General features: G+C 40.3%; 1 protein-coding gene across 34 annotated transcripts in view; it reads right to left on the bottom strand.

Annotated features, from left to right (window-relative positions):
• Nucleotides 1–25863, bottom strand: part of RIMS1 (regulating synaptic membrane exocytosis 1) — a 350422-nt gene that overhangs the window by 194508 nt on the left and 130051 nt on the right. For all 34 annotated transcript variants that reach the window (XM_056856567.1, XM_056856570.1, XM_056856592.1 and 31 more), the window contains exons 2-3: nucleotides 21985–22198; nucleotides 18275–18286 (exon numbers count right to left, since the gene is read on the bottom strand). In XM_056856567.1, the coding sequence (XP_056712545.1) occupies nucleotides 18275–18286; nucleotides 21985–22198 (226 nt within the window). The remainder of the gene's footprint in view (nucleotides 1–18274; nucleotides 18287–21984; nucleotides 22199–25863) is intronic.

Below are 25863 nucleotides of genomic sequence, written 5' to 3'. Positions count from 1 at the left end.
TTACAATTGACCCAGGGGGTTCATAGACCACAGGTTCTCATGTCCTTCAGCGAGGTAACAGATCATGAAATAATGTCAGGGTATGAATTTTAAAGTAGCAGCTCATTACATACAGGTGAATTGAATACATGGCATTCTGAGGGTCTTAAAGCTACATATTACAAAAAGCAGGATAAATCAAAGTCACTGTTAAGTCCAGTAGGGGTCAGTGTTTTAAAGAGAAAAATGAGTTTCATTTCTTGCCTGTGCAAAATCTGGGCTACATTTTGATGATGAAAAGGTTTGGGTCTATATTTCCATAATGCAAAGAAGAGCATGTCATTCTCTGAGTGTCCCTTTTTCAGAAAATGCTCTGTTAATGGCGCTTCGAGATTCCTCGCGCGTAAACGCGCTTTATGCTCGCCAATTCTAAGTTTTAATTGGCGTGTGGTTGAGCCAATATAAATTAAGGAACACGGGCACGTGACCGCATAGACCACATTGTATGATGCACAGTTACTAAAATGTCTTAATTTATATTTAAATTTAAATGCTGTAGAGCTGACTTCCTTAACTTGTAGGCTTAATGGGCAAAAGGTACAGGAGCCACACTTAAAATGGCCGAAAGTAACTTCCTGTTGTACCGGAGTAGCACTTGTTTGTATTAATTGGTCTCTCAGTGACCAATTAATAATTAAATTAATTAAATCTTTGTTTTTCTCAAGCCAAAGAGCGGAAATTCTTGGCAACCTGGAACGGTGTGCAGAATGTGCCAATGCTTGTTGATTATCCTTTTGATATCATTAGTAAGATGATTAAATTCTAGGGATGAAACAATCCTAGTGGTACTGCTCTTTGTTTGCTCCGACAGAAATAATGACTCTCTAGTTTTTAGTTCCGCTTTAGTATAGGCTGCATTTAAGACCTGGTCATTGTAACCCCTATTTCTCAGTTGGGCACATAATGCAGATGTGGTTTGTATGTAATCCTGATGAAAAGTAGAATTGCGTTTAAGCCTTAAAAATTGGCTGAAAGGTAAGTTTCTACGCAAATGAAGAGGGTGGTGTGATTCAAAATGTAACCCTGCGCCACGATCTGTAGCTTTTTTAAAGGGTTTGACTGCAATTAGGACCCAGACGGGTCAGATTGCAGTCAAACCCTTTAAAAAAGCTACAGATCGTGGCGCAGGGTTACATTTTGAATCACACCACCCTCTTCATTTGCGTAGAAACTTACCTTTCAGCCAATTTTTAAGGCTTAAACGCAATTCTACTTTTCATCAGGATTACATACAAACCACATCTGCATTATGTGCCCAACTGAGAAATAGGGGTTACAATGACCAGGTCTTAAATGCAGCCTATACTAAAGCGGAACTAAAAACTAGAGAGTCATTATTTCTGTCGGAGCAAACAAAGAGCAGTACCACTAGGATTGTTTCATCCCTAGAATTTAATCATCTTACTAATGATATCAAAAGGATAATCAACAAGCATTGGCACATTCTGCACACCGTTCCAGGTTGCCAAGAATTTCCGCTCTTTGGCTTGAGAAAAACAAAGATTTAATTAATTTAATTATTAATTGGTCACTGAGAGACCAATTAATACAAACAAGTGCTACTCCGGTACAACAGGAAGTTACTTTCGGCCATTTTAAGTGTGGCTCCTGTACCTTTTGCCCGTTAAGCCTACAAGTTAAGGAAGTCAGCTCTACAGCATTTAAATTTAAATATAAATTAAGACATTTTAGTAACTGTGCATCATACAATGTGGTCTATGCGGTCACGTGCCCGTGTTCCTTAATTTATATTGGCTCAACCACACGCCAATTAAAACTTAGAATTGGCGAGCATAAAGCGCGTTTACGCGCGAGGAATCTCGAAGCGCCATTAACAGAGCATTTTCTGAAAAAGGGACACTCAGAGAATGACATGCTCTTCTTTGCATTATGGAAATATAGACCCAAACCTTTTCATCATCAAAATGTAGCCCAGATTTTGCACAGGCAAGAAATGAAACTCATTTTTCTCTTTAAAACACTGACCCCTACTGGACTTAACAGTGACTTTGATTTATCCTGCTTTTTGTAATATGTAGCTTTAAGACCCTCAGAATGCCATGTATTCAATTCACCTGTATGTAATGAGCTGCTACTTTAAAATTCATACCCTGACATTATTTCATGATCTGTTACCTCGCTGAAGGACATGAGAACCTGTGGTCTATGAACCCCCTGGGTCAATTGTAAGACATATGGTAAGAACATTCTGTTTTTTATATATCAGAAAATATTTAGCAATGGATTTTATGTTATATAAGCCTTTATTTTGCCTAGAGAGTTTTCACATGATGGCAACATCCGACTGAAGAAGCACATGCGAAACGAATACCAAACCGGAGGTGTCGTCTCGGCTTCTTGGCTTCCTTCATCACCTTCTTCTTGATATATCAAGTACACCACAGAGACTCTTTACCACTTGTCAGTGGAACATTTTTCTCATTTGAGGGCAATTCGCCCGTGTACATGTATTTTGCTTTGGGTGTACTTACTTTGTGTTGAATTGATTATATGCATGAAGCAATGCTTTTTCTTCTTTTTTGTTTCTAATTATATTGTCAAAAATTATATTGCCAAGCTCTTTAACAATTATTTTCATTAGTAATTAATACAATATTTACATTATTGTGAGCCTTCGTGCTGCTGTTTTCACAACTACCTGGAGGTTGGCAACCCTAGCATAAACTGACTGCCACCACTCTGGTTCTAGCACTCTACTAGGGCTGCCTGAAGACATTTTGTATCCTGAAATGTGATTGCCCTGTGTACAACTCCTTGAGGGACAACATTACTGGTCATTTTCCTTCCATTTCAGTGGGTCAAGGCCATTGTGACAACTTTCCTAAAGCCAAACAATTACAAGGCATCTCAACGGTTGTTGTTAGAGGACTATTATGTGTCAGACAAAGGTTTAAAGTGTTAAGAGTGAATTTCAAAAATCCCACTCACTAAAACTTAATATAAATCCTTATCCAACCGTTTGCTAGTCAAAACAGTAATATAAAGCTGAAGAAACAACACAGGGCAAGCATGATTAAAACATTCTTGATTTGTTGGGATTGTCTTTTCATTTTCGATTTACCAGTCACAAATGAATTAAATCAATTCAAACCAGTCCTTAAAAGCACACAATTTTAGTGGGATTGTGCATGCTTAACAATTTAACATGCATACTCTCACTAAAATGGCATGGAAAAACAACTGAAACTCTTCACCACCACCCTGCAATTATGTAGTGCCTTCACACTAAAGTCCAGACCTGAGGATCCTTCAGCACTGCAAGATCAACAGTTTGGGGCTGTTCTTGAGGTCCAAGACAATGTCAAGAACGGGTGAAGCCATTCCATGAAGTGATTCAAATATTCATAAGGTGGTAGCATCATCCTCACAGAACTACTGTAAAACGGAGGACATGATGTAAGCTGCTTTAGGTGTCCATTTGGGGGAAAAACAGGTTACAAATATCTAAATACATAAATAGTATGTGCCACCTTTGCATAGAGAATGTATGTGAACTAGACCCCTTCCAAACAATCCCTGTACACAAGACTTCAGGGAGACATACAGTGCGAACTAGATTTTTACACAGAGATGGCCCACATTAGAGTGGTGACCCTTTTGTACAGCAAAAAGAAGTCAGTCTGACATACTAACAGGCTTTAGGCTCTTGTACATGAGAAAGGGTGAGGAGGGGAAGAAAGGATACATTTAACTGTTCCGTATCTTCTTCCTTTCCCATCTGGGTCACAGTCTGGAGAAGGCCTGTGGGATTCATTTGCTAACAAACACATTAAATTGTTTATTTTCACAGAATGATTCAATTGTAAAAATTCATACAATGATAACAACGATGTCTATACCTATATTATTCTATTCAAAGTTATATTCCCAAGATTGTAAGCTGTGCACCTGATAACTCTGCTTTCAGTAAACTAGTTTACTACTAACTTTGATTATACACAACTTTTAGTCATATCAAAACAAGAGGATTCCAACAAGCAAAAAGTAGCCATAATAACAATGGCTTCTATCCTATGAGATCGGTAAGCAGAATAGAGCTTATGGAATGAGAGTTTTCTGCCTTCCTCTTCTGAGGCTCTCTTAGGGCTGCCCTGAACCTTTGTGTAGTCTCTCTCTCTGAGAGTAGACTATATACTGCAGAGTTGTCATTATTTGTGGGACCCACATTCATTTTTATGTCCCCTTATGGTCTCTGGTCAAACTTGTTTTGCAAGTTTTTGTAAACCGTTTATTATGGATCCCAGAATCTCCAAAACTGTGAGAAGCCCTGCTGTAAGAGATGTATATCGCAGGTGTCTCTTGAGTGGTGGCTGAAACATTTATCCCCCACACACAAAGAGCATAGTCTGTTTTACTATTAATATTGAGCTGGATCCAGTGGAAGGGACTTGCAAGGACCATGCAAGGAACACCAGTCTTCCTGGCTTTCCTCTCCCTCCCACCCCCATCACATCTCACTGATTGTAATCTTTGCCCATCACCCCACCCAGAAAGCTCCCAAGGAAACAGGCTAGCAGGCTGGCATCTCTACGTTTCCCTTCCTCCTCCATTACCATTTTCAGAGTTGTCATCAATATTTGATCAGGGTTAATTCAACAGTACTGTACTGTATCAGCAACAGGGCAACAAAGCAGAAAGAAGCCAGCTTCGTGTCTAAGCTTAAACTTTAGAAATTGTACAAAGAAGCAGCAGAGCCAATGTTACAGCTTTCATCTAAATAAACTCTGGAAATCTTCATGTGTTACAGCAGCTACATGAAGACCAACAAGAAACACTATTGCATGGGGACACCATATGGAAACTCTTCAGCATGGTGTATGCAGCCAGGGTGGTGTAGTGATTAAGAGTGGTGGTTTGGAGCAGTGGACTCTGATCTGGAGGACCAGGTTTGATTCCCCACTCCTCCACATGAGCGGCGGAGGCTAATATGGTGAACTGGATTTGTTTCCCCACTCCTACACATGAAGCCAGCTGGGTGACAGTGGGCTAGTCACAGCTTTCTCAGTCCCACCTACCTCACAGGGTGTCTGTTTTGGGGAGGGGAAGGGAAGGTGACTGTAAGCCAGTTTGATTCTGCCTTAAGTGGTAGAGAAAGTTGGCATATAAAAACCAACTCTTCTTCTTCATGCAATAGGGGAGAAGGTGTAGCTCAGTGGTAGAGCACATACATTAAACAACAAAGTTGAATTTTGAATCCCTGATTTCTCCCAGACAAAGCATTGCAAGCAGAAGATCCTGAGATACTGAAGGGCAGTAGCTAGTTCAAGAACGATTTGATGAACTATACAGCATGTTCATATATGGGACAAACCACTTAAAGACATCATTGCCAAGACATGGCATGGTATATGGAACATCTTTACATGGAAGCATTTCTCTGTGACCTCAACCTGACCATTGCCATACATGAAACAGCCTCCAATTTTTTACTAACAGTTTGATTACTAAGTACTTTAAAGAAATGCCCATAGTTCTTTTTTTAAACAAACATGAAGCTTATGTTATGTTCCGAGTTTTCTTTGCTACTAAAACATTAGTAGGAATTATTTTTCTGAGAAAAAAAGATGGCAAGAATATTGGGAGGGAGCTACTTGTACATTGCATGAATTAAACAATAATAAGCAGTACTGTAAAGGGACAACAAAGGGTTCCCCCTCCCCAACTTCCATCTTTGTTGCTCCTACCTTCAGGAGTGTCCATGGTCTTTTCATAATTCTCCCACCTCTTGTTCCAGGTGCAAAGGTCTGAGGCTAAGTTGATTAAGTCTGCGCTATCTGTGCTAGCAAGCTCGAGCACAAGGACAACTCAGTAAATCTGGGATGGAAGATTTGAGGAAGGGGGAGAGAAAGTATCAGTGCTCTACAATAAACTTGTGTGGATATCTAATAGTTCTAAAAAGAAAGCTGGAGAGAAGCAATGTATTTTGGGGGAAAGGGGGATGTTAGTTTTGGTTAGTTACATTTGTTGGGAAAGCTAGGAAAGGGATAGAGAGTTGTGAGATTAATATGGAAAACTTGGACATTAAGAAAAAAAGGAGATCGGGACAGGGAAATGTTGTGATGTGTTTTGTGCCAGCATAGGAATATCAAAAATATTTTTATGATGTATCAAAAAATACCTTTGACAACCAACTAGTAAATTGTCATTTGCAACAACTTAAGAGAAAGCGTGGAACCTTGATCTTAAGTTACTACACTGGCAAGTCATACATGGAAGAAGGAAAGGGCTTCTTGTCAGGCAGGGGGGGAGGGGGATGAAAAGAAGTGCAGAAGAATGGGATCTGGAGAAGTTAGATGGTAATGGTCATCCAAAATAGCTATTTCTATAATACTAAGTTTAAGTGAGATAGAATTTTGCTTTTAGCGTTAGCAATTCATTCAGATCTTCAGACACTTACCTGTATTTTGACAGATATTAATGATGTCAGGAATTACCAACACAAGCACAAAACTCTAACATACATTCTGATGTCCTATCTTGTTGCCTTCAGAATTAGGAATGTGTAGGTTCTAGCCAGGCTAGAGGCAAGATGTTAGCGATCATATATCACTTAAAATATCACCACCTCCTTCAAGTTGGACATCAAATGCATAAACAACAAGAGCCTCGTTGACCCCCAAAATAGTCCTGTGGTACGATGCGATTTTTGTTTTTTGGATTTTCCTCAAGAAGGGTAATGATTTTATAATTCTGTGGGTAAACAGTTAATTTTCAGAAGCTACAAATCAGATCTCCCTGGGAAAAGGCCTAGAAAAGCCAATCTACTCTGTGAACCTTTGAAAATGGCCATGTTGCTTAACTATATTTCTTGCCTTGTGGTTTGTTTCCTACAGTAGAATTTGCAGAGAGAGATTAAATTGCTTAAGAAAGCTGATGAATGGCTGTGATTTGGACCATACTGTATGTGAAACATGAGGTTATAGATCCTTAGAAAAAATTCATAAGAGATTTATTTCCAAGTTGCTCATATAGAGAGACGGATATTAAAAGATATAATAGAAATAAGATGCAGGTGTCCTACAAGTCTACAAAGATTGTTTTCAGTAAAACCCGCTAGCTGATAAGCAGTCTTAAATAAACCCAATGAAATTATACATTGCAGTAATTAATTTAAAACAGGTGATTTCCACTTAATAAATACTAGCATAGAAAGATATGGCAGATCTGTTTCACAAAATGTCCTTCCAAAACAGGCTAACTGAGAAGAAGCAACCTAAGAGATGATGTATAAAAGGCCATAGCTCACAATACTTAAGATCAAAGACCAAAGTGAAGTGTATGCGAAAACACGTTGTCAATAGAAAACTAGGAGATTCTCAGGCTTCATATGAGGAAGTTTGGCATTTTCCATAGTGCAAGAAGACATATTGGCACAACTAATTCAGGGGAAGGTTACAAGAGTGTTACTCTGACTGGGAAGAGCTTTTTTATAATGGCTTTAGTAGAAGATTAGAGATCGAAAGATTGATCCCAATCCCATAGGATAACCAAAAAAGTGATCTTGTATTAATTTCAACAAAGAAAAAAAGCACAGAAACGTAAAAATATGGTGAAGGACAGTGGTCTGTGTAAAAGTTTTAATGATGTTTGCTTTCATTTCATGTCTTTATTTTCCATTTTCTGGAAATGATATGCAATGCTTGTACAGCTCCAAATATCTCTCCAGTGAAGTTCACCAGTCTATCAATCTGTCATCTCAAACCTTACTTTCCTGCTACTTTTAAATAGTCAATGTGCACATAAAGGGGGATAAAAAACAGATGGAGATCCCTCCAAAAATCTTTAATTGACAATATTAAGCTAACCCCGACCTTCTTACACAAAGCCTTGTTTGTTCCTGACCTTATTTTGGATTTATGTAAGAAGTAAGAGAACAGAACATCCACTGATGTATATTTGTTCATTTGCAATAACATGTCATTTACCTGTATGGCATTTATATTCACTATGTACAAGTAATGCAATCACATCCCAAATTTACCTCACTGGCAGTGCAATCCAACAGGAAATTACTGTAGTCTAAGTACACTGACCAACTGACTTAGACTAGAGTAACTCTACATAGGATTGGACTGTTACAATCCTTTACTGGTGGACATGGAATAAAAAGAGGTGGAAAAGATTTTAGGTAATAAACGGACCACAACTTTATGAAATACAAAAAAATCTGCCCGTGGCAGTTTAACTAATAATTCAACTCCAGTACAGTGTGGCTGATAACTCAGCAGCATACAGAGTCAGGCAACCCTAACATCTGAACAAGTCCACCCTGGCTCCAGGCTTGTATTATTCAGGCTCCTCCTTCTCAGACACTAATCGATGTTTAAGGAAAGTGTGCAAGATCTTTTTCCCTAGCCATGATGTCTCTGGGTCATGGAAGCACCAAGGGGTGTTCTGGTCCCATTTCTTACAGCCGCATTAACCCTGATATCCTTGTCTGAGGACCATGCCCTTCATCTTTGAATTGACGCTTCAGGGTGGTCACCAAACAGCACTTCTGGTTTAACTGCTTCACCCACACTGCAATCACTAGGAAAAGGGTCAGAAGCAGCATTCTCTCCCTCACCATATTCATATATGTGTACTAATCTTCAATCACATATACCCATACTATTAGCATTACCTTCCGTTCATCTATACTACTACTACACACACACACATGCAGTCACTGCCTTTCGTCATAACACTCCCACACAATTCCTACATAAGTCAGTCTAACACTCCTTACTGTCTTTTAACTTCTCTGTCCTCTTTTCTATCAAATGATCATAAACCCTACTCCCCTGAAAACAACTGATGGGCTCTGCTGATTGTTCCTTCTATATGGAAGCTAGTCTCCACAAGAAGCTGGGACTTTTCTATCACAGTTCCAGAGCTCTTCAATTGCCTTCCTTTGTGAAATTCTTATAGCTCCATCCATACAGTTCTTCTAGACAACCTAAGAGGTCCCCTTCCTTTTTTGTTCTTGCTTTTGGTTGTTTCATTCTACTGCACCTGTTTAGTTAACTTTTAGTTTCATTTTAACTTATACTTTATAATGTCAATTTGCAAACAGCTATAAGAATTGGTTCTTGTAGGTTATCCGGGTTGTGTAACCGTGGTCTTGGAATTTTCTTTCCTGACGTTTCGCCAGCAACTGTGGCAGGCATCTGTGGCAGCTATAAGAATTTTTAGGGATATGATCAGATTTCACCATAGCCTGGGATCCTCATAGCTCTCGAATCACATCTCCCAGTATACTCCCATGTGCCAGTTTCACTCCTCAGGCAGTCTTGTCCGGGGGTACCCTCACCTAGGATGGTCTATTTGTAGGGTTGCCAGGTCCCTCCTCTCCTCTGGCAGGAGGCTGTTGTCAGAAAGCACACCTGTTACTTCCGGTTTAGAACCCTAGGGTGGTCGGCGGGCAGAGGGGTAAATTGCCGGGGGTTTGCCCGCCACCAGCGGGCACCTGGCAACCCTATCTATTTGGCAACAATTAGGCCACAAGATTTCTCTGTGGTGGATCCATTCCTCATGAATGGCCTACTAGACTGGGTCTGGTGGAAGCCTTCACTTGCCCTATTCAGGGAGGTAAAACTGTTCTCTTTCAGAGGGCATTTGGTGGAGAGTAAATTGTTTTGAGCTGTTTTTTTTTTAAAATGTGTCTGTTGATGTTTGTCCTTGCAACTTGTGCTGTTTTGTTAGTGACCTTAAGTTTGCAAAGATAATGTGGGATATAAATATTTTAAATAAATTAATTAAAATAAACCTTAATTACCCAACAGTTGTTATGGAGAAAGAAAAATAGGGCTACACCAAGCAATGTGCCAGCAAAATAAATAAGGAAAAGAGATACGAAGGGACAGCTGTATTATACAAAGCCCCTACACATTTTGCCTTGGGGTTTAATTTTATCCTGTCTTTTTAATTCAACATTCATTTTAATAATGGGTAATAATTTTTATTGTGGGGTCCTTCTATTATTTGTATCTAATGTAAAATTATGTATTTATAGATCCCCCCAATGAAGCTTTCACAGTGAAATGTGTAGGGGCTTTGAATAATAATAACTCTTGGCTTGCCAACAGTTGTAACATCAGCAATATTAAGTGGATAAGAACCTGAAGTGTAAATTCAGTTCACCAAACGTCCCCCCTCTAGGTATGACAATCTCCCATATGCTGGGAAAAGGCAATATAATCAAGATCTTATATTGAAAACAATCCTTCTTGACCACAATGGTTTATTATTGAGTGGAATATAAAACAGTAATTATATTCTACAGACATAATGTGTTCAATTTAAAAAACAAAACTGTGGAGCAGTCTTTCAATCCCATAGGGTATTATCGTATATACTTGAGTATAAGCCGAGTTTTTTAGCCATGATTTTTGGCTTTAAAAACTCACCTCAGCTTATACTCGGGTCAATACGGTAATTCGCCTGCCGGGCCCTCTCCCAGTGCGCTCCCGCCGGCCAGCTGATGGGCGGGCTGTCCCGCCTTCTCCCCCCCACCCCACCCGATCGCGCCTTCTGCGTGGCGGCGGTTTCTTCCCCCACACACACCACCCCACCCGATCGAGCCTTTTGCGCGATCGTTGTACCTTTTGCACAATCGCGCCTTCTGCGTGGCGGCGGCGGTTTCTTCACCCCCACCCCACCCCGCCTTCTGCTGGGCGGCGGTGGTTTCTTCCCCACACCTCACCCCCCACCCCACCCCCACCTCACCCGGGCCAGTCCTCCCGCTTGCCAGCTGACCCTGCGGGGCCTCCTGCACGCAGGGAGGGGGCCACCGCCGCCACCACCTGCCTGCGCGCCTGGAGCCCAATCAGGTAAGCCTGTGGGGGGGGTGCATTTTCCCCTCGGCTTATACGTGGGTGCCTAATTTTTCCCCATTTTTCGGGTGAAATTAGGCACCTCGGCTTATACTCGGGTCGGCTTATACCCGACTATATACGGTATACTATTTTCCTTAGACATAATTCAATAAAAAGATTTCAAAGGGATGATCTGTGGTGAACCATTGAGTGTTATTACTGATTTAAAACTGTAGATCTCACTACAACAAGTATTAGAAGGGCCTTTCTCAATACAGAGAGTAGGCGCCCTAATTCAGACATGTGTACTATCTGTCTGGCTATCTATACTAATGAGCAGCCCATTCCTAAAGGGGAGGTAGATCCGTGGTGGCCGGGAGCGGGAGAGCCATGCCGCCTCCTCTGAGGCTTCCTGGCCACCATGGAGGAAAATAAAGGGTATTTAAAAATAAAAATAATGAAAAGGGGCAAGAATCACTCCTAGGAAAAAAGCAGGGCTGCGCCATCAAAAATGGTGGTGCAGCCCCACCGCCGCTCAGGGGGGTGTTCCCGGGCCCAAAGGGCTGTGGAAGCTGCCTAAAGGCAGCTCTACCCCCAGGAACACCCTGGGAATGCCTCCCTCATGTCGGTGTGGCAATTCTCTTCCAGGATTTAGTTCCCAGACTGGCTGCGCTGGCAGTCAGGGCTGGCAGAGCTCTGCTGCCCCAGATGCCAACGTTTTTGCCCCGGCGCCAGCATGTTTGCCACTTTATCCTGTGATAAAGTGGTAATCATGCTGGTGCAGGGTCACGCTGGCTCCTATGGCGATCCCTTCCCCAGGACTGCAGCCTTAATGTCACTTAGATAGTCAAGATTCACCCTCTAACCCAGAGTTTCTTAACTTGTGGTCCATTGATCCCTAGGGGGGCCATGGATAGGCTTTAGGGGGATCAGTGAACCAAGTGGGAAAAATGTTTTTTTAATTTTTTTTCCTTCCTGTTACTTTGAAAATTGTTTTTGTGAAAAAATCTTTTAAATGTCAAATTATGTTACACTCAAAACAAGTGAAAGGAAGAAGGGGATGCTACTGTACAGTAGGGTAATATACAATCGTGATCATTACCATGTAACGATGTCTATAATAGTTTTGTCTTTGATAGGAATTAAAGAAAATGTACCCTGCCGTTACAGTTTTGGACAACTGTCTTTGTTTACATTGGGGTCATGGTGAATTTTGTGTGTATGTGTTTATGTGCATTTTCTGGGGAGGGGGTCCATAGCTTTGTCAGAATCTCAGAGGGGTCCACATCCCTAGAAAGGTTAAGAACCACTGCTCTCACCAGGTATTCATTTGTGCTTTGAATTGAAATATGACACACCTACTACTATCTCTTGTGGGGGAGTTGGCCTTTGAGCCTTAGTAGGCAAATGAGTATTGGGTTTCCTCTTTACCCATGAATACCATACGTCTTTACCCATGAGTACCATACGTCTGAAGAAGCGGTCTCTTGTCAACAACCGCTTGTGGCACAATAAATATATTGACCAATGTAGTTACCCCTTTGGTATTTGTCACCACAATAGAAATCTTAATCCACACATCTAGACATTCACTAATTAGTCTCTAGGTAACTCCTAGGAAACTAGAGACTAATTGTTAGGTAACTAGAGACTAATTGTTGCTTACTATATGTACTAATAACAATTTATTATTACTAAAATGTTACACTACAAAAGAATGTATTGATTTAAACATTTATTTATATGTCCTGCCTTCTCCTGAGAAACTCAGGATCCATAAATAAAGCAGTTTTCAATAACTGAAAGTAGAAGAATTGAGTTCTCTTTTGGTGGGCCCTACTATCTGATAGGATCAAAGTTTAAGTAACTTCAGGGAGATGCCTATAAAACAGATGTTTACAATGTTTGAATTTGCCAGCATTTGAGAAAAAGAAAAAACTAGAAAATGTTTACAGAATTTAACTATCTAGCTGAACGATGTCACCAGACATGTACTTCAAATAGCAAGTTTCTTTAGAGAACCTCAGCTTGTGAAGTCCCTGGCAGATAGAAGAAAAACACAACCAAGCCCTGTTGAGCTATCATACACAGGTTTGAGTTGCATTCAGCTTGGATGTCACAAGTTATACTAGACTGGTTTAGGTCTCTTTCTCTCTTTCTGCTTCAGTCAAGAATAAACAAAAGTAAATATCCTGTTAGCAAATATTTTTAAATCGCTTTGTAAGGCAAAAGGAGAAAATAACTTTCAAGGCCCTGAATGCAAAACAAGTACAAAATTCAGGATGTAAAAAAGTTTTCCCAATAAGATCCCTTAGCATTTGTCTGAATAGCTGTAGTGCTAAGAAACAAAAAACCAACCAAAAACAAGCAACTCTGTGTAGATAAACCCAAAGCTAAGTTATAGATAATCAGAAAGCTATTTCACAAACAAATGCTATAAGACAAGTATAAAACATACTGGAAAGTAACAGTATCTTTTATGTAGGACATAGCAGCACTAAAAATACACAGTTTTAATCCTAGATGAGGATTAAAGTTATTTGTAACAAAAAGAGAGAGAGAAAGAACAGATTACATCCATGCCTGGTAATCACTTTGCTCTCTGAGAATTATTCTGCTATATGTCAGTTTTCCTTACTGTCTAAAAAGAAATAAACCACTCTTAATTAAAACCTTTGGAGGGAAGGCAGCATGGTATAGCTTGATCTTGTCAGATCTTGGAAGCTAAATAGGGTCAGCCCTGGTTAGTATTTGGATGAGAGACCACCAAGGAATACCATGGTTGCTATGCAGAGGAAGGCACTGGCAAACCACCTCTGATAGTCTCTTGCCATGAAAACCCCATAAGGGGTTGCCATAAGTTGGCTGCGACTTGACGGCACTTTACACACACACACACAATTAAAACGTTTAGCTATGAGTGAAAATCCAAATTAATTTCTTTTAAAAAACCCAAAATTTACATGCCGGTAAATGTGGAGACATTTACATTTGCCTAAGCTAGATGTAGTCATGGCTTGTCCCTCTTCTGAGGAAGGTGATGCTCTAACCTTTGGAAGAAATCAAGGTCTTTGCTATCTGTAACCACTGAAGATTCACTTTGCGTTTATCCTGCTGCAACACTATACAGATAGCAAAACACAGACATTTTACACTTAACCAGATTATCAATCCTCTGTAACCCCACCCCCTACGCAGTGGGTTTATCTTATGAGTGCCAGATTTGCTACGTATCAACCCCAAAAGAAACCGGCGTTCAGAATTAGACCAACTGCCTATTTCATAACTGTGCTCATTTTGCAACATTATCCATGAAAGCTCGAAACATTCAGAAACAAGCAAGACACTGATGAACTCCCAAAAGGGCAACAGTATGCAGGTTCTGGTTAAAAATGTACATTTGTTGCCAACAGAGTTCTTTTCTTTTCTTTTTCTGGAGCAAAGACCCAGACAATAGGCAAGATTTGTTGCAGGTCAAGATTGTCTAAGACAATGACTGTTACTGATCAGATGATAAACATTCAGCTCTTCTCTCTTCCAGACACTTTCACCTGAAATCCCACCAGAAACATAGCCTGTGTTATCTTCTCAGAAGACCATGTAACAATGCACGTGGCGTGCAGTGTTAGTTATCAACTACCTTCATCTAAAGGCGTAAAAAATAAAATGCCAGTTTTCAAAGATTTTGTACTGAATCGTTCCAGGTAACACATTCTGCTGAACGTGCATGCTTTGACAACAAGGTATCTAAGCAATTACTTTTAAATATGAATCTGAAATAAAGCAAGTAGATTGCTACAAAGACACACAGACCATTGGGAAAAAAAGATAGAGCAGGGCTCTAGGGAGTTGTTGATCATAAAGTGAAACAAGCCCAAGCACCTGTCCAAGCTAAATTTTAATTTAAACTGCAATATTTCTACTGCTCTAATCTGTAGACATTAACTGCTTCTAAAATCTAAGCATCTAGCCTTGGGTCCAATGACCCTGTGGCAAGTTCATGCATTTACACGTGTGCTCTGGTTCAACTTGCCTCCACACCCCCAAACATGTGCTGAACTCCAGGCAGCTCTAAGAGCCACCCCCACTTGTCATTATGGCTTATTAGACATTGCCAGAGGCGGATTTCAGAAGGAAGAACCCCAAAGCTCCACTGTTCATGCACAGCTCTCCGCAGTGACACCTCTTTGGATACTAATTTTAGTTTGGTTCTTGTAGGTTATCCGGGCTGTGTGACCGTGGTCTTGGTATTTTCTTTCCTGACGTTTTGCCAGCAGCTGTGGCAGGCATCTTCAGAGGAGTAACACTGAAGGAGTAACACTGAAGAGACACTGTCCTTCAGTGTTACTCCTCGGAAGATGCCTGCCACAGCTGCTGGCAAAATGTCAGGAAAGAAAATACCAAAACCACAGTCACACAGCCCGGATAACCTACAAGAACCAATGAACTCTGACCGTGAAAGCCTTCGACAATATTTTAATTTTAGTTTGTAAATATGTTTGCTAGCGTTTGCCCTTACATGTTTGCCCTTATCACCCCCTTTTTTAAAACTGGCAACACAAATGTAAAATAGTCTTACATTAAAGTTTTCATACTACCAATTCTGAGTGAATCAATCCTAAATTTACTTAGAACATGGCTCTCACTGAATAATTATTATTTTCTGATAAACAGGTTTAAAATTGCAGCCCAAATTATACAGCTGTACATATTTTATGTCACTATTTTAAATACCTGATAAATCCACAAATATTTTATATTTTAATTGCCAGGGCACAGTGTTATTTAGGAATTATGTAGATAACACACTTGTTCCTAAGTTTGGTCTATGTGTGTGTGTGTGTCTGTGTATACACACATACACACAATGGTTAGGAAATACGTGATATTGTAATGCCTGTGTTATAATGTTAATTTCGAATCAATATAACACAGTGGGAGGTTGATAGTTCAAAGCAGCAGTTTATTGAGCTCAATATACATACCGGATAAACTGCCCTAATGCACAGGATAGTCTTCATACAGAACAAAGGATTGCTACCCCAGTTATAACTTCTGGTTAGGGATGTTCCAATTACGTCGACTTACTAAACATTGGTTTGCCTTTCTTTAATTAACATAGTATATAGAGATTGGTAGAAGCTGTCTCTAAGCAAGCACTTGGTCTTGTGATTCACATTCCTAACAGTGAAGGTAAGACACTGTTTTTCTCTACAGGGGAAAGCCTGTACCAGGCAATGTGTTCTGTTGGCCTCTTATAGTTATGGATGCCAACGTTCCCAAAGTTTCCATGTGTGGGTAGAATATATCTGCCTGATGCTATGCTCTATTCTTGAGCATAGCACCTCATGAACCTATGAATGTTTATACATATGAAAGAATATATGTTTTCCTATAAATGAAGTTTATAGGCACTTCAATATGAACAATTAGTAGGAAATATGTGATATGAACAATTAGTAATTAATTAGTTAACAAATTTTACACCAGCCTTATGAAAGACAAATATGTCACAGAGGCTTCAAATTTTCTAACCAGGACTAACTGAATCTCTATTATTTACACAGAATATACTTTATTCTATAAATTGGACTTGGAAACCAAAAACCTTTTCAGAGACATACTGCAGAGAACTTTTATCCTACAGAAGTATAAAAAATAAGTGACTCAACAGACTAACATGAAGAGGGCGATCATTTTCTCTAACAACATGCTAATCAAACTGTTTTGCTAGGAATCGTGAATTTTTTGGAAAGCTCATCACAGATTTTGAGCTGCTAAAAAAAAGAGGCAATATGAAGGCTGGGGAAAAAACCTGGAAAAATGGCCCAAGAACATTTTATTCATTTTTGCAAATGAAAAATTGGATAGTTTGGAAAGCACCAAACAAAAAACAAAAAAAAAAAACCCCCACCCCTATATGTAATATTTCCTCTTTTGGAATGGGAAAAGACTTGATAGCCAGATATTAGGCGGCCCAGGTCTCCCACTATAGCAGGAGACCTCCAGCAGCATACCCCGCTGGCATTTCCAAGGTTAAAGTGAGAAAAATGGAGGGAAATGGGGATGAGCACCAGCATTGCGCCAGAGTGCAACTACATTTCCAGCAAGGATTCAGCCAAAACTCTAGAGTCCCCCCTGATGTAATGATATCACTTCTGATTTTCATCAGAAGTGATGTCATGAGCGGGAACACCTGTTCCTATCCCCCTATTCCTTCCAGGAAGGTGTGGCTGGTTGTGGCTGGCAACCCTACAAGATATGCTGTTAGCCCTGTTATGACTGCATGAGAATGTTATCTGTCCAAACAAATCTTTTTTTCTTCATTATAAATGTTGCCTTTTTTATTTTCAACTTTTATTATTTGCTACCTGTCAAATGGCAAAAACTATGACACATGTGCTAAGGTGGTATATTGTACACAAGTTTGGAATCTACTGAGCTAGCATTAAAAATGAGATGTAGCAGCTGTGACTTCACGATTGCCTCAGTTATACGTTATATACACTGCATAACAAGGGACTCAGCACACCGATTAGAAGCCTAACAGTGAAGTTGCAGGTCGTAAATAGGCATACTGAGAACTTCACTTTGAACATGTTCATCAAGCAAACATACTTTATTCAACAGTCATGCTTTACCCTTAACTTGTGCCTTGAACCTATTTCTCTCTCCCACTCCCACTCCCCCACCTCAACCTTCGCTGGCCAACTTGATTTCAAAGTCATGGCTGATAGGTTCCATTTATTTATAGTATGTAAATAACCTAAAGCAACTAACAGTGTAAGGCTAAACAGAGTTAAACCTGTTCAGTAGACTTCAATGGTCTACGAAGGGTGTAACTCTGTTTAGAGTAGCACTATAATTGAAAAATTAATCACTTTCATTAATAGTTTTATTTTTAGGTCAAATAAATCAATGTTATGATGTGTATATTTAATAAAATAAAACAATCTTGATTATTGGTTGGATTTCCCAGAAAACCCACCATAAAAATACAACTCATGGAAGTGTGAGTCTAATAACTATATACTTGATTTGGTAATATAAAAAGTAAGGCATATGAAGAGGAAAGACATCTTTCAGTGAGAGATAAAAAACCTTACTCCTCCTCCCAATAAAACTCTCCATCTAATTACTACACTAATTTCCCATATACTGTAATAAGATATAAAATTTTCACATATTAGTAAATGAATATAAATGACTTCTTCCTCCAAAAGTATTTTTTAAGTGATTCAATCAGCTGTTGTACTATAAAGAATACTTTTTTAAAAAACGGAATAACTATTTGGCAACTATCTTCACATTTTTAATTGCTAGTGATACCCTTGGTTCCTTATCTGACTCAAAAAAACATTCATAGGTTTCATTTTTAGCAACATTAAAATGTTATATGAAGAAACATGGATTCTAACCACTTTGTCCTCCTTTTGGAAAGCGTCCAGGGAAGCAGAGAAAAGAGAAACCAGAAAAGAAAGAGAAAAACAGGTGGAAATATTAATAAGCGTATGAAATAAAATATCCTCAAATATTCTTAACTTGAACATATTCAAAGAACTACATGCACATAACATATATTTCAAAAATACATAAATAATTTTAATAGAAAATATGACGTTAAAATGGAATGGATATATCATGTTTTAGCAATCCAGTTTTGATTTCCAAAGGATCCAAAGGGCTACAGGCAAAACACCTTATTATGTACTTATTCAAAGTGAGTTAAACAAATTCTTAGAGGATAGGTACATCGATAGATATTAGCCTTAAAGGCTAAAAGATTTGGCCACTGTAGTGCATGTCCTGGTTAAATTTAGATTAGATTAACACAATGCATTCTATGTGGGGCCTTGGAGTTCCCCAGACTGATATTGTTGGGGGACTTCAACATCCATGCCGATGTGGCCTCTTCATCTCAGGCTTTGGGCCTAGTGTCTTCCATGGTGGCACTGGGACTCTCCCAAATTGTATCAGGTCCCTTGCATCAAGCAGACCACAAGCTAGATTTGATCTTTGGTATGTGGATAGATGTGAGTCTGATGTCAATTGACAAAATACTGTGGTCAGATCACTTTGCCCAGTACCTCTCTGCTTAGGCAATGAGCGAATTTATGCTCGCCCACAGAGACTTATGGATCCAATTGGTTTCCAGAATGCTCTGTGGGATCCAATACCCTTGGCAATTCCTTAGATGAGCTGGTGTTTGATTGGCAAGGCTGTCTGTCCGAAGCCATCAATAAAATCACTCCCCGTCACCCTCTTTGCCCCTGCCTAAACCAAGCTCCATAAGTATACTTCAGAGCTACAGCAGAAAACACAGGAGCTTAGACAGCTAGAGCGGGTTTGGCATTAAACTTGTAACAAATTTAATTAAGTAAGAAATAAGAAATTTAATTAAGTAATTAATTAATTAATTAAATGGTGATGGAGGCTTTGGTTGCTTTGCCTCTGCTTGTGGGAAACAAGATGCTGGACTAGATGGACCACTAGATTGATCCAGCAGAGCTGTTCTTATGTTTTGGGCCTGGCCTCTTCCTATATCCCTTGCTAACGCTATTCTTGAAGGTTGGACATGATATGAAGGCATGGAGCCAGAAGAAAAAAAACTGACGTTGCCATTGCACACATTTGAAGTGTTTTTCACTTGTGCTCAGAATTCTTACGATCCCAATCAACGATTTTCTAAAAGTTAACTGTAGTATCTCACTATGAGAATATATTGGATCAGAATTAGAAAATCATCTGGAAGCACAATACCACAACACTGCATGTACAGCTAGATCCAGTCTAGCAATATGAAGAGTCAACAGCATTGTTTTCACCAGAGTCATCTCCTCCCACACTTATAAGTCTATGAGGGATCACATTTGTCCTGTACCATTAATGGAGGAAAATGGCACTATTCTATGTTTAGTTCAGATGAAAGTAAGAGGGCTCCTTAGCAGGGGAGAAAAAGCCAGCTGTCTCTACTTTCCTATTCAGAGATTTGCAGATCAATAGGATCAAGTCATAAATATTTTACTCAAGCATTAACATTGCAGTAATGCCTTCATTGGAGCTGACACTGGAAAGTATTTGACTTCAAGAAGTTATAATACATTTTCTGGCATAGGATTACAAATGCAACAGCCAAGATTATACATTCGCCCAAATTGTCTGTCTTCAACTAATGCGTGTCAGCACTTTGTCTATTTCGTTTTTTAGACAAATGTCCAAAAGTCACACCTACCTGGTTTCTGTGCCTTCCGGAAACACAGAAAGTGCTGCAGTTTGCTACCTCGTTGTGATACTTCCAGAGGGGTAGTCTGCCCAGACAGGTAATCTTAGTCTATTATTAGGGTTGCCAGATTCCTCTTCACCACCGGCGGGAGGTTTTTGGGGTGGAGCTTGAGGAGGGCGGGTTTGGGGAGGGGAGGGACATCAATGCCATAGAGTCCAACTGCCAAGGCAGCCATTTTCTCTAGGTGAACTGATCTCTATCGGCTGGAGATCAGTTGTAATAGCAGGAGATCTCCAGCTAGTACCTGGAGGATGGCAACCCTATCTATTGTAGCAAAATAAAACAGAAGTTCAGTGGCACCTTAAAGACTAACAACCTATATTCCAGCATGAACTTTCATGAGACAGAAATCTGACTCAAAAAAACTTGTCTTGGAATAAAAATTGTTAATTCTTAAAATGCCAGCAGATTTCTGTTTCATTTTGGGTCACCTGATGTTAGTAGGGATAGGATCTTCAATATATTCTGTAAATGAGCTAAAACGTTATTTCCAAGACTTTAGCCCCCTCTTATGGCTTGATTTTCACAGGTTTAGGACATATCTGTCATTCCCATATTAATAGATATGTAACTGGGTCAAGAAGCAAATGTGTAACCTGTGGTTCAAATACAGATTATACAGCTTTCTATAGTTCCAAATCAGATCTCTTAGCTTAACTGAGAGTGCCACCCCATGCAGAGTTACTCTAAACCCACCGAAATCAATGGTCTTAGAGTGGAGAAACTGCATATATGATTACACTGTAAATTGCTGAAGTGAAAGTTATAGCCAAACTACCGTATATACTCGAGTATAAGCCGAGTTTTTTAGCTTCGGCTTATACTCGGGTCAATACGGTTATTCACCTGCCAGGCCCTCTCCTAGCGCGCTCCCGCCGGCCAGCTGATGAGAGGGCTGTCCCGCCTTTCCCCCCCCATCCCACCCGATCGCGCCTTCTGAGTGGTGGCGGCGGCAATTTCTCCCACCCCACTCCACCTGATTGCGCCATTTGCGTGATCATGCCTTTTGCACGATCATCGTGCCTTTTGGTAAACGCAAAAGTGACGCGGACGCTCTAGCACCCTCGGCTAAAACTATGGAAACCATAGAGTTTTGGCTGGGATCACTAGAGCATCCCCGTCATTTCCAGGTTAAAGTGGAAGTGACGTAGGCGCATCGCACGTGCTAACGCCACGGCCCCTGAGAAGCTCCCACTGGTGGAGCTGCGGGGCCTGGCAAGCCTAGCTATTACCATTCTGTTCTTTGTGGAAGTATTCCATCCAAGCACGGGGGAAAGGAAAGAGCAGATGGTTTGGAGTGGGCTGAAAGAAAAATCTCCTCCCATGCTTTGTCTAGCTAACATGTCACCCCCAGCTGCAGCCTTCAAGGTATGCCTGAGGTCCAGTAAGCCGAATCTGGCTAAAAGGACTCTGTTTCTGGTATTATTTCACTCAACAAGGAGAGGCCAGTAGAGAAACTTTAATAGAGGCAATATGGCTCTATGGCTCTATTAGGACTGTGACTTTAATAGGCTTAGAAGGGTGTTACAATGTTAGGACTGTAAATACAGAATTCCAGGAGAAGAACAAAAAAATCTGATATTGTGGAAGATTTTTTTAAAATTATTAAAATTTAATTAATCACCTGATATTCTGTTAATAAGAGACTGGGTTCACAAAAACAGAGTAAGGAATTCTGAGAATGAACCTGAAGAATGGACATGATGACAAAAGAGATGTGGCTAGCAGGAGGGGGCTAGGAAACCTGAGAAATGCATCACACCCAAACAGCCAAGACTAAATAAAAATGGATGTTTCAGCAATCAAATAAAAAAATATTTTGTTGACCTGCAGCAGAAAACTTACATTGTTTGATCGAAGGGAAACACGACCTCCACATCTGGCACAAAACTTCGTCCGGCAGTAGGAGCATAAATGGCCACAACCATCAGCAAACTTTGTTTTGTGACAGATTCCACACATTGGTGTGTCATCCTTGTGGTCTCCTTGGTAACGGCGGGATTCTTCACCTATTTTTCTTACTTGCACTTTGTAACTTTCAAATTGTTGGTGCAACCTTCTGCAAGGAAAAGAAAACTGTTGATAGCAAAAGCACTAATACAAAACCACCATTAAGCAGTAAGTTGCTCTAAGTTCATACTTTATATATAGGGTTTCCAGGTGCCCGGTGGTGGCAGGCAAACCCCCAGTAATTCACCCCTTTGCCCTCCGACCGCGCGCACGGCACTTCCGGTTTATAACCGGAAATACGAGGGGCCTTATATCAAACTGTTAGTTTGAGTGGTAAAGGGCCGCTGAAGAGGTGTAAGGCCCCTCGCAAAGAGGCACTTCCAGTTGTAAACCGGAAGTGACGCATGCGCGTACACAATCCTGACCCCATAGCCTCCTGCCAGAGGAGAGGGGGGACTTGGCAGTCCTATTTATGTATCTTTGGCAAATTAAAAATATAAACATTGAATAAGTTAACCAGCATCTTGTAGCACTCCAGCCCTTATGCAAGTTTAAGGGAACTTTCAATAAATTACTGTACTAAGTCTTTAAAAAAAACCTGGAGGGAATTTCCCTTCATCTTGTGTAGTTGCCTTCCTAATACAGATAAAGGATTTCACAAAAACAGCAGTAGACACATGAATTAATGCCCCTACTCCCCCTTATATTTGAGGGGGGGGGTCAGTCCTCCTCATGCCTTAAAAGATCTGAGATGCATTCTTCTTACCCAGCAGATTCATGGTTAGAGATGCGAAGGCTCGGGGGGGGGGGGGGAAACAGAAATATTTGGAAAACAAACTTTTGTTCCTGAGTCCTTTTTCAGTTTTTCAATTGGAAATTTGGGGAAGTACTATAAAAACCCTCATGTGAAATATTTTGTCTTTTAGAATGAATGAAATGTTTTTAAAGACATGGTGGGCATGCTGTATGCATAGGGTTGCCAGCCTTTGGGTAATGGCAGCACGGAGGCTCAATAATACAAAAACGTATTGGTATATTCATATAAATTATAATGAGAGCATTACTGTGGTTTTTTTTTAAATTGTTGTATGGAATTTGATAACTCGATATTTATGCTTGTAGTAGTTATTTTCATTGTTTGCATGAAGTAATTCTCTCATTATAATTTATATGAATATACCAATGCGTTTTTGTATTATTGAGCCTCCGTGCTGCCAATCTCTTTAACTATGTTAATTCTGGCACAGGTGTTTTGTATTATTGTAGCCTCCAGTTAATAGCAGAAGATCTCCTGCTATTACAACTGATCTCCAGCCAATATAGATCAGTTCACCTGGAAAAAATGGCCGCTTTGGCAATTAGACTCTATGGCATTGAAGTCCCTCCCCATCCCAAACCCCGTCCTCCTCAGGCTCCGCCCCAAAAACCTCCCGCTGATGGTGAAGAGGGATCTGGCAACCCTATGTATGCATAAACAGTTCTTAAATACAAAATGCATTTCTGCACCTATAAGGTTACCTAATCTTCATAAGGGCAGCATGCAGGGCTTTCATTGCTTCTGTAGCCCTTTTGACTTGACTCTTCACTTGTAGTTGACCTTTTCACCTCTCCCTAAAGTCCCTGTGACACATATATTGGGTATCAAGTAGTTTATTGCCCTACTTTGCTGGAGGGAAAAAAGATCAGAAGGAGATGGGGCAGAAACTGCATTAAAGGCTCAGAGGAAAACTCTGAAAGTTTCATTGAGAACTGACCTCTCACTAACCAGTAGCTACACAAGGAAGAATATGACATCTAATTGGAACTACATCTAGCCATGCAGAAATTAGTATTGACCCTTTTGTGACCGTTTTTTTTCTGACCAAATAATATATTTTATGTTATTTAACACAAGGCTTGCATTTTCTGTTGAACTATCATTTTTTGACTTTTCATATAGCAAAAATTAAGGTATATGGGCCAAGGAAGCATAGCTTGAGTTTATTTTTTCTCATGTACTGGATATATATTTGCAATTTTGCTTGTAGAAAACTAAAGCATTTATAACTTTTACATTCCACAAATATTTCAAATATTGCAATTGTATATGCTAAGTTATAAATTATGCATTTTATGTTGTTAAAGCAGTAAAATTAGTTTATGTTTGATAAGACAGCAAACACTACATATATTTGAATTCCCCCCCCCCCAAATTGCCATTTTTTTCTGGGAAAAAACCCTGGAAAAACAGAGAGTTTTCCATGGCTTTACAATGTGTGGAAATGTTATATCTCTGTTTATGGTGGATAAGAAGACCAAGGTGGTATTTGTGCTGGAGAAGCCTACCTGGTAGAGACTCCTTTTGTCAGGAAGACCAATAAAGGTCATGCAAGGCTGCACTGCTTGAAGCTGAACAGTGTTAAACATTCAGACTGGGAGGACTGGGTACCTGAGTTCCTGCTCGGGACTCCAACTTAAAGAAAAACAAATGGCAGCCCTGGTAGCTGCATATTTCCGCTTGTGCATGGCTTAGGGTTGCCAACCTCCAGGTACTAGCTAGAGATTGCCTGCTATTACAACTGATCTCCAGCTGATAGAGATCAGTTCACCTGGAGAAAATGGCTGCTTTGGCAATTGGACTCGATGGCATTGAAGTCCCTCCCCCCAAAACCCAGCCCTCCTCAGGCTCCACCCCAAAAATCTCCCACTGGTGGCAAAAGGGGACCACCCCGGTGGACCCTTCCAGCTCTATGATTTTAAGTAGGTGATGTGAAAGACCTCTACCTGAGACCCTGGAGAGCCACTGCCGGTCTGAGTAGACAATACTGACTTTGATGGACCAAGGGTCTGATTCAGTATAAGGCAGATTCATGTGGGACCTGGCAACCCTACCATGGCTCTCTAAGCCAACCTTTGCTAGCAGTGTTTAATGTTGCCAGCCTCCAGATGGGGCCTGGAATTCTTCTAGAATTGCAACTGATCTCCAGACTACATAAATCAGTTTCCCTGGAAAAAAATGGCAGCTTTGGAGGGTAGATCCTGTGGCATCACATGCCTCATGAGTTCCCTTCCATCCCCAAACTCTACACTCCCCAGGGTCTACCCTGTAATCTCCAGGAATTTCCCAACCTGGAATTGGCAATCATAAAAACATAAAAAAAAGCCATGCTAGATCAGACCAAAGCTCATCAAGTCCAGCAGTGCAGTGGCCAACCAGGTGCTTCAACAAAGACGACTGTAGCAGCATTACCCTTGCTGTGGTCCACAGCACCTAATATAATAGGCATTCTCCTCTGATACTGGAGACGATCATGATTAATATCCATTTTGACTTGTAGCCATGGATAGCTCCATCAATATGTCCAGTCCCCTATTAAAGCCTTCCAAGCTGGTGGCCATCACCACATCCTGGGGCAGGAGTTCCACAATTTAACTATGCATTTTATGAAGAAATGCTTCCTTTTATCTATTTTGAATCTCTTACCTGTCAGCTTCAGCAAATGACCCTGCATTATTATGTACTATGTAGTATTATGAGAGAGGGAGAAAAGCTTCTCGCTGTCCACTCTCTCAACACCATGCATACTGTTACAGACCTCTATCTTATCTCCCCTTACTCGCCTTTTTTCTAGACTAAACAGTCCTTAGTGTTTTAACCACTAAGGCCTCCCTATTTCCCCCCACCCCGTTCTATGTTACTCTCATTATTGGGGGGGGGGCAACCTACTGCTTATTCCAGGCACTATGGGCCAAACTGAGCATCATCTGGAGTTTTTAAGGGTTTTTAATTGGGAT

The sequence above is a fragment of the Euleptes europaea genome, chromosome 10 (assembly GCF_029931775.1).
Source record: "Euleptes europaea isolate rEulEur1 chromosome 10, rEulEur1.hap1, whole genome shotgun sequence".
NCBI lineage: Eukaryota > Metazoa > Chordata > Lepidosauria > Squamata > Sphaerodactylidae > Euleptes > Euleptes europaea.
The sequence above is the reverse complement of the archived record's forward strand: the minus strand, read 5'-3'. Positions and strand labels throughout refer to the sequence as shown.